This window comes from Dendroctonus ponderosae, unplaced genomic scaffold (genome assembly GCF_020466585.1).
Source record: "Dendroctonus ponderosae isolate FM_Combo_2020 unplaced genomic scaffold, Dpon_F_20191213v2 Dpon_F_20191213_12, whole genome shotgun sequence".
Lineage (NCBI taxonomy): Eukaryota > Metazoa > Arthropoda > Insecta > Coleoptera > Curculionidae > Dendroctonus > Dendroctonus ponderosae.
This window is the reverse complement of record NW_026017316.1, coordinates 293472-303452: the sequence shown is the minus strand read 5'-3', so window position 1 is coordinate 303452 and position 9981 is coordinate 293472. Positions and strand designations below refer to the sequence as shown.

At 35.5% G+C, this 9981-nt stretch overlaps 1 protein-coding gene and 1 long non-coding RNA gene across 2 annotated transcripts in view; one reads left to right on the top strand and one right to left on the bottom strand.

Annotated features, from left to right (window-relative positions):
- LOC125503092 overlaps positions 1-4683 on the top strand; it is a 73819-nt gene extending 69136 nt beyond the window's left edge. The window contains exon 3 of the long non-coding RNA XR_007280682.1: positions 4256-4683. This is a non-coding gene — a long non-coding RNA (uncharacterized LOC125503092). The remainder of the gene's footprint in view (positions 1-4255) is intronic.
- Positions 4684-9013: 4330 nt separating this feature from the next.
- Positions 9014-9981, bottom strand: part of LOC109545100 (homeobox protein goosecoid) — a 57147-nt gene continuing 56179 nt past the window's right edge. The window contains exon 4 of the mRNA XM_048663070.1: positions 9014-9665. Coding sequence (XP_048519027.1) covers positions 9483-9665 — 183 coding nt within the window. The 3' untranslated portion in view covers positions 9014-9482. The remainder of the gene's footprint in view (positions 9666-9981) is intronic.

The window sequence follows — 9981 nt, the reverse complement described above, 5'->3', positions numbered from 1 at the left end:
ATCAAAACTTAAAAAGGAATAAACGCAAAAAGAAATATCCAAAAATGTGGAGGATTGTTAGTATACTAATGATTGGAAATTGATGTTAAGAAAAAGGGCTTCAAGGCTCTAAAAGCGCCAGAATGAGCCAAAAATTTTAATAAATTGACCTTCACATGGCGCACTAAATAAGCGAAAGTTTAATTAAGGATATACACAATGAGATAAGTGGCTTTAAGACTTTCAATTGACTTCAAGAAATGCGATGGAGTTCGCTAAAACACTTGTTTCACCAGAAAAGTTGATAAAATTTTCGTCTCATTTTGGCGCTTTAAGAGTCTTGAAGCCTTCTATCTTAACATCAATTTACAATCATTAACCTACGAACAGTCCTCCACAGTCTTGAATATTTCTTTTTTGAGTTTTAATCTTTTTCAAGTCCTTACGCAGCCTTGAAGTCCTTAATCTCAAACTTATTTTTGAAATACTAAATGCTTATTTTGAGTGAGTTTAGCATTCTAAGTTAAAAACGGCAATTTTATGGCTTTTGAAGTCAATTGAAAATCTTGAAGCCACTTATCTAATATACTTTAAAAACTTTTGCTTGTTGTTTATATCTCTAATTAATCTTTCGCATATTAGTGCGTCATGTGAAGGTCAATTTACTAAAATTTTCGGCTTATTCTGGCCCTATGTGAGTGTTGAAGCCTTTTATCTAAAGATCAATTTCCAATCATCAGCATACTAACAATTCTCCACATTTTTGGATGTTAATTTTTTGCGTTTCTTCCTTTTTAAGTTTTGATGTTTTTCAAGTCCTTACGCCGCTTTGAAGTCCGTTATCTCGAACTTATTTTTAAAATTCCAAATGCTTAGTCTGAGTGACTTTAGCATTCTTAGTTAAAAAATGCAATTTTGTGTCTATTGCAGTCAATTTAAAGACTTGAAGCCACTTATTTTATTAACATTAAATACGTTTTTATTTGTATATCTTTAACTAATCTTTCACATGTTTAGTGCGCCATGTGAATGTCGATTTACTAAAATTTTCGGTTTATTACGGCACTTTTAAAGTATTGAAGCCTTTAATATAAACATTAATTTCCAATCATTAGCATACTAACGACCCTCCACATTTTTTAATATTTCTTTTTACGTTTATTCCTTTTTAAGTTTTGATGTTTTTAAGTCTTTACGCCGCCTTGAAGTCCTTTATATCGAACTTATTTTTAAAATTCCAAATAGTTATTTTGAGTGACTTTAGCATTCTTAGTTAAAAATTCCAATTTTGTGTCTATTGAAGTCAATTTAAAGTCTTGAAGCCACTTATCTTATTAACATTAACTACGTTTTTATTTGAATATCTTTAACTAATCTTTCACATGTTTAGTGCGTCATGTGAATGTCGATTTACTAAAATTTTCGGCTCATTCTGACACTTTAAGAGCCTTGAAGCCTTCTATCTTAACATCAATTTCCAATCATTAGCAAACTGACAGTCCTCCACATTTTTGAATATTTCTTTTTTGAGTTTTTTCCTTTCTGAGTTGATCTTTTTCAGGTCGTCGCGCAGTCTTGAAGTCTTTTGTCTTAAACTTAGTTTTGAAACACCGAATGGTTATTTTGAGTCAGTTTAGCATTCTTGGATAAAAACTGCAATTTTGTGGCTTTTGAATTCAATTGAAAGTCTTGAAGCCACTTATCTTTTTTACATTAAATACGTTTTTTTATGTGTATATGTTTAATTAATATTTTGCCTGATTAGTGCTCTTTCTGAAAGTCGGTTTGTAACAAAATGTTTGGCTCATTCTGACGCTTTAAGAATCTTGAAGCCTTTTATTTTAACATCAATTTCCAATCATTAGCAGACTAACAATCCTCCATATTTTGCGATTTTTCTTTTTTGAGATTGTCTCTTCCTTTTTGAGTTTTGATCTTTTTCAGCCTCACGCAGCCCTGAAGTCCATTTTCTTAAACTTATTTTTGAAACACCAAATTCTTATTTTGAGTCTGTTTAGCATTGTTAGTTAAAAATTGCAATTTCGTGGCTCTCTTGCAATCTTTAATTAATCTTTCGCTTTTTAATTAAGTGTCAATTTATTTTTAAATCGTCGACTCATTCTGGCGCTTTAAAAGTCTTGAAGCCTTCTATCTAATCATTAATTTCCAATCATTAGAATACTAACAATCCTCCGCATTTTTGGATATTTCTTTTTTGAGTTTCGATGATTTTCGAGTTCTTCCGCAGCCTTGAAGTGCTTTATCACAAATTTTTTAAACACCAAACGCTTATTTTGAGTCTGTTTAGCATTCTTAGATAAAAATTGCAATTTTGTGGCTTTTGACGTCAATTAAAAGTCTTGAAGCCACTTATCTAATTCACATTAAAACGTTTTTTTATGGGTATATCTTTAACTAATATTTTGTTTATTTAGTGCTCCTCCTGAAGGTCAATTTGTGACAACATTTTCAGCTCAATTTTGCGCTTTAAGAGTCTTGAAGCCTTTTATCTCAAAATCAAATTTCCGGCATAAGCATACTATTTTATATTTTTGGTTATTTCTCGTTCGCGTTTTCTGCCTTGAAGCTTTTTATCTCCCACGTCTTTATAAAAAATCGTATTCTTGGTGTGCGCCAGTTTAGCGTTCTTAAGCAAAAAGTGCAATTTTGCCGTGTTTGAAGCCAATTGAAAGTCTTGAAGCTACTTTTATAATTTAGGTAAACGACGTTTTTTTAGGCCTATATTTTTAATGATTCTTTCACTTATGTAGTGCGTCCTGTAAAAGCGATTTTATAAAAATATTTACCTCATTTTAGCGCTATAACAGCCTTGAAGCCCTTTATCTAAACATCAATTTGCAGTCATTTTTCTGCATAATTTTGCAGAAGTAGAGCTTCAACTCAATTTCCACCTAGGTTTTTAAACTGAAAATTTCTTTGGAAGTGCATCGGGATTCTTGAAGCCATAATTACAATTACACTCTGGAGCTAATTAAGCTAGAGAGCAAAAGTGTGCCTTGCAGCTCCTTTCACTGGCCTTGAAGCCGCTTATCTAAATAAAAAAAAAATATTCTGGGTGCAAAATGGATTGCTTAATTTTTTGTTTCTAAAACTATTTGCATTCATTTGATGCTGGCGCTTAGACTAGTTGAAGTCGAAACTCCCAAAAACTGCTGAACTTTTGAATGCTTGAAGGCGTGCGCCCCTGAAGCAGACTTTCCACAAACTATTCATCGAGCAAATGGATAACGAACGCAAACATCCACTAGCAAAAACGACACAAAGACTGAGCTCATTTTCTTGGAGTAATTGAAGCTGCAAAGTTTTAGCCGACTTGAATGAAAGGCAAATATTGACGCAAAAGTAAAGCGGCAAAGCGTAACCTGGAAGACCAAATAGACTAAGCGAGTAAGTGGGTTTTGTCTCCATTTTTCCATCGGTTTCCCCTTTCGTTGTTCCTCCATCGTTCGCCTTCTCCCGTTTAATATTTCAGCGATTCTTTGCTTAATTGTCCCAAATTGTCAAGTGGCGCAGTCAGCAAATCAGCACCTGCTCGCATGTTCGTTCATTTTCAGTGTCCGAACATGAACGAACAACATTGGCGCTGTTGCCGCTCTTTCGATTTTTTCCGCACCTTGCCTTAATTGTCCCACATTGTCAAGTGACACAGTCAGCAAATCGGCACCTGCTCGCATGTTCGTTCACTTTCAGTGTCCGAACATGAACGAACAACATTGGCGCTGTTGCCGCGCTTTCGATTTTTTCCGCACCTTTCCTTGTTGTTTGTTGTCCCACATTGTCAAGTGACAGTCAGCAAATCAGCATGTTTGTTCACTTTCAGTGTCCCAAAATTAGCACTGTTGCCGCTTATTCGATTTTTTCAGCCTCAAATCAGGTGCAGGCGTCCGAAAGCTCAAGGCATTAATTAATAAATCAGATAAAAACCGAACAGAAGGGAACCGTTGAAAGTCGAATGGTTAATATTTGCCAATCGGCACACTGATTGCGAATTGAACGCAAATAATACATAATTAACAATAAATAAATGCGGGAATTATTATTAATTATGGGGCTTTTGTTGATAAATTACATGGTCAAATAGGTTTAGACCGATTTTAAAATGAAACCAGCTGGCCATTTGCGCTAATTGCGGTTGTTTGTTCAGTTTTATCAAATATTCAGTTGAATCGTTATTAGTCGACGGGTTTTAGGGTGGAAATACATTAAAAGTGACCGGAATTTAATTAAATGTTGACTGAAGTAACGTTTTTTCTAGGAGCTGAATTGGCAGCAGCGCGCTGCACTTGGGAAGGTGAGTGTTTGAAGGAGGTTTCCTGGAAGAGGGTTGGCTGCAGCCAATTTTTGCCTGATACAGTTTTTATTGAGCGCTTCATTGGCTGCTTAAGACAGTTTTTTGGTTTGCGATACTTTGAAAACTGGCAGAGTTACGACGCAAAAAGCGCAGTGTTGACTGCGGCTCCTCAAGTGCAACTTTTCAAAACTCAAACTCGTTTTGCACAAGAGTGGAGGCCCGTAGGCGCTTTGTTCAAGAGAACTTTTCTTCGGGCAACTACAGCAGGTTTAAGGTGTTTTTGAAAATTTCCAAAAAATATGACTGTTGACAGAATGATGCGCAAGAGTGTGGGCTGAATTAGAAAAGCACAGTTTCAGTCATTCAACCTTTGAAGATTCGTTGCCCCCGAACTGGTCCGAAAATGGTTTTTCATTAAGAGCACCTTTTCAACCTAAAATGTTCTCTAATGCTAAATTTGGAGCAAAATTGGAAAAAACAATTTTTTTATTTAGTTAGGTGCTATTTATTTTGGGGCAGTTTGGCAACGTGTTTTTTTCCAGATCGTTGGCTTTCGGATCTTGGAGCATGCAAATAATGCGAAATTTTCCAGAATTTTGGGGAATGGTTAATCTTTCAATTAACTCCCAGGTTTTACTAAAAATCGGGAGCGTCGTTTTAAAGTTTTTTTTATTAATTTTTAATTTTACCAACATTTTTTTTTCTGGGGCTTCTACTTGCTTTTGCTTGCTTGGAATTCTCCAAAGCTTCGCCACAATGTAAAAATCAGCCCGCCTTGAAGCAAAAAACTCTGATTTTTCATCAAACGTTTCCACTTGAAGCATTCTAGCACACTTTAACATTTAACTTGTTTTTGTTTGCTAACCAGTGCCAATATTTATTTTGACCTTAAATACTTTTTTTAGAAAATTTGACGGGGTTTTCAAATATTTTAGAATTTCTGTAACTTTTTGAGAAGCAAACGAGTTACGAGGTAAAGAGTGCGACTCGACAGTCGATATGTTACTGCGACGCAAATTAATTTTCAACCGCCCTTTACTCACAACGGGTTGGAGGTAGCGATATTTACCTCGAAATATTTTTTAAGAAGCCTTGAAAGGCCGGACCGACGGGACTTTTACATTTCCAATAAAACAAAAATTTGCCGATCTATGAGGAAAAATATACAGTGATGACTGCGACTCAGCAAATGCAACTTTGAAAAATTCATACTCAATTTACTCCAACGTCCGGACAAGTACCGACTTTGATTAGAAATACTTTTTCTTGGAGAATCGTAAGCGGTTTAAGAAGGTTTTTGAATTTTTTAAAAACTTTTATACCTGACTGAGTTACGGGCGAAAAAGTGAGGTGACAGAGAAAAGACTTGTTTCAGTCGCYTTAAGTTTAAACTSCGTTTGCTGGAAACCTGAGCCRAAACGCGTTTTTSGTCAAGAGCACTTTTGCTAGCCAAAAYATGTGCAAAATYCWAAAAATRGACARAAAAGTGATTTTTTKAAATTTTTTATTTGACAAAAAATTTTGAAATTTTCCGATTTTTTTTTAATTTTTTGTTTTGATTTTTACATTCAAAATTGAAAACCTTCAAAAATTATTTTGTTCCTTTTTAATCTTTTTTCTTTGTTGTTGTCACCAACAGTCTAAAAAAATGGTATTGATAAAGAGAACACTTCAGGAAGTTCAAAGTCTCCTCACTAATTCCGCATTGACGCATGATTTTTTGAGTTGAATAATTTCCGATATTCAAAGAGCAAAGTTTAGTGAAACTCAATTTTTTCTCCACACAAATTCGCAGCCTCATAATTGTCATTTGCCTGCCAACCCTCAATCTGGCTTGAACTCGCTAATTCGTACTTTAATTCAGTTTTTTGCTAACTAATCTTGTGTGATCTCACATYTTTTATTTCGCTATTTTCTCRCACGTGGCCAAATGCTCAGAACTGRCAAGAACTCAATTTTGAAGTTTTCCTCCTCASTAATTTCCAATTTAAACCARTCTTCTGGAGATTGACTAATTCTTATCTATCATTGGATATCTCCGCATTTTTTTGCAAGCAAATGTCCTCCGTACTTACCTTTAACCCCCTACGTTTCTGAACTCACTTCCTCACTAAGTTCTTCCTCAGTTTACCTCCATTTTCTGTTCACTTTGGACGTTTGAACTTTATTCCTCACTAAATTCAAGTTTAATGTACTTTTTTCTCACTGATAATTTCCGGATTTCTTTACCAGTAAACGTCGCCCGAATTGTAAATCTAACAGTGGATCTCTAAACTTACATCCTCACTGATTTCTCATCTTCCTCACTAATTTTTTAAGATTTTGCAGTTTTTGCTGTTCTCAGCTGTAACGAATTAGGGGTCGATAGAATCGAATTTTGACTGCACGCTGTCTAAATTCTTCTTTCCCTCCCTTACCTACCCACTCTTCCTTACTTAATTTCAATTTAATATACTTTTTTCACGATCGACCTACTAACTTTTTCAAATCGATTATTTTCTTATAAAGTTAGTTGCAAAAGTCATCGCAAATCTTTTTTCCAAGTTTTGGGAAATATTTGATTAAGTGAGTGAAAATTTACGACAGTTTTGCACTACTTCCTCCTCACTAATTTCGTATTTAATGTCTCATCCTTTTGAAGATCGATCCTTTCTCGCTTAACCTTAACATTTTCCCGCCCGAAAACTTGGGTTACACTCATTATTTCCTCCTCACTAATTTTAAATTATTTTTTTCTGTTCACTCTGGACGCTTTATCTGCATTCCTCACTAAATTCAAGTTCAATACAATTTTACAATTTGTTCTCGCTGATAATTTCCGCATTTCTTTACCAGTAAAAGTCGCGCGAATTATAAATTGAACGGTGGATTTCTCAACTAACATCCTCACTAATTTCTTCACTAACTTTTTGAGATTATCACAGTTTTTGCTATTCTAAGCTGTAACGAAATAGGGGTCGATAGAATCGAATTTTGACTGCACACTCGAATATTTCTGTCTAAACTCTTCTTTCCCTACCTTACCTACCAATTCTTCCTTACTTAATTTCAATTTAATATACTTTTTTCACGATCGACCTACTGACTTTTTCAAATCGATTATTTTCCTAGAAACTTAGCTGCAAAAGTCATCATAAATCTTTTTTCCAAATTTTGGAAAAGGTTTGATTAAGTGAGTGAAAATTTGCGACAGTTTTGCACTACCTCCTTCTCACTAATTTCGTATTTAATGTCTTAGTCTTTCGAAGATCGATTTTTTCTCGTTTAACCTCAACATATTCACCTTTTCCGGCCCGAACACTAGAGTCACACTCACTATTTTCTCCTCACTTTTGTTAAATGTATGTTGTCTGTATACTCTGGACGTTTGAACTTTATTCCTCACTAAATTCAAGTTCAATGCAGTTTGTTCTCACTGATAATTTCCGCATTTCTTTACCAGTAAAAGTCGCCCAAATTATAAATCTAACAGTGGATTTATAAACTAACTTCCTTACTAATTTCTCATTTTCCTCACTAATTTTTTAAGATTTTCACAGTTTTTGCTGTTCCCAGCTGGAACGAAATAGTGGTCGATAGAATCGAATTTTGTATTTCCTCACTCGAATATTTTTGTCTAACTTCTTTCTTCTCTACCTTACCTACCCATTCTTCCTTACTTAATTTCAATTCAATATACTTTTTTCACGATCGACCTACTAACTTTTTCAAATCGATTATTTTCCTATAAAGTTTGCAAAAGTCATCATAAATATTTTCTCCAAATTTTGGGAAATATTTGATTAAGCGAGTGAAAATTTACGACATTTTTGCACTATCTCCTCCTCACTAATTTCGTATTTAATGTCTTAATCTTTTGAACATCTATTCTTCCTTGCTTTACCTCAACATATTCACATTTTCCGGCCCGAACGCTAGAGTTACACTCACTATTTCCTCCTCACTAATTTTAAATTTATGTTTTCTGTTCACTTTGGACGTTTGAACTTTATTCCTCACTAAATTCAGGTTCAATGCAGTTAGTTCTCACTGATAATTTCCGTATTTCTTTACCAGTAAAAGTCGCCCAAATTATGAATCTGACAGTGGATCTCTAAACTAACGTCCTCACTAATTTCTCATCTTCCTCACTAATTTTTAAAGATTTTCTCAGTTTTTGCTGTTCTCAGCTGTAACGAATTAGGGGCCGATAGAATCGAATTTTGACTTTGCACAATCGAATATTTCTGTCTAAATTCTTCTTTCCTCACCTGACCTACCTATTCTTCCTTACTAATTCCAATTTAATACACTTTTTTGAATATCGACTTTTCGCCTTTTTCAGCAATTACCATTTAAGCTGAACTATGGGCATTGAACGAGAGGGAGAAGGATGAAGCTAGCATGGGCTTCACGTTTTTTAAATTTCCAGCTGCAAACCTTGTTGCCAGTTCGCGTCTAATTAACAGAATTAAAGTGCGAATTCGAAATTGACTTAAAAAACTGTAGACTTTTTGCATCGTGATTTTCAATAATTTTTCCTAAGTAAACCTGATGAGCTGGAAAAGTATTTGTTCCGCCGCTGGAAAGAGCACACGTGACTCAATAAGTGTGCCACATGTCAATTTTATGTCGTTTTTTGACTGTTGACTTCTCGTAAAATTCCTTTGCAAAGCGATTTTCACTCATTTCTCTTGGACATTGGGACAAACGATTAATCTAAGGGAAATGCAAACAACGAAATTTTAGAAAAAAAAGTTTATTGGCACTATTTACAAAAAACTGCAACGTTTCGAACGTTCACCATCCTCAGGCGCACAGTATCGCTTCATTCGCCGCACAAAAAGTACATGTCTAGATATGTGATTAGAAAACGCTACTACAGCCTAATGCCCAATTTGCAAATCTCAGCCTACTGGAGGCAGTGTTGTCAAATCGACAAACCATTTTTTTTGCTTTGGCAACACTGCCCGACTGGAAATACGGCCTGTATATCTATATTACACATTTTGTACACATACTTGTCTGTATATACAACGCAACAATTGACTAGATTCTGCAAAATTAACCTGCATGCCTACGTACTACCCTGTATATCGACCTGTCGGCTCTCATTTCGCACATACATCGAACAAACGTGGTTTGACAGTGCAGCTGCCAAATGTCACTTGGTACTTGGACTGTCAAGTGTCAGCTGTCATAGTTGCACGTCTTAAGCCACTTCGAGATCGGAAGAGGACTCTTCGCTGAAATGTTGCACTGATGCCGGTTCGATCATGCGCCTCGGATCGATCGGCACCCTTGATGAGTCCTCTTCTTCCTGGAGTTTTCGCAGTCGTTCCTGTTCTTCCCGTTTCTGTTTGCGCCATTTGGCCCGTCGATTTTTGAACCAGACCTAAAGAGGAAGAAGAGGCAGAACGTGAGCGAGCATCGGCCTGCAGGCACCACTTGAGAAAGGTGGCGTTGTTGTTGACATTGGGAAAAAATCGATAATTCAAGTGGTAAAAACGGTAAATACGCTACCGATTTTATCGGAATTCGTCTATTTGCTCGGCAAATAGCTGAACTAGTCGACTGTTTACCGACCACTATCGATTAGTGATTTTTAAATAGGTAAACAGAACCGTTTTCTTGGGTGGTCATCGAATGTCGGGCCTCTTCAGCTGGATTCTTCGATTTAAGCGACTCAGATTTAATTTACGTTAGAATCT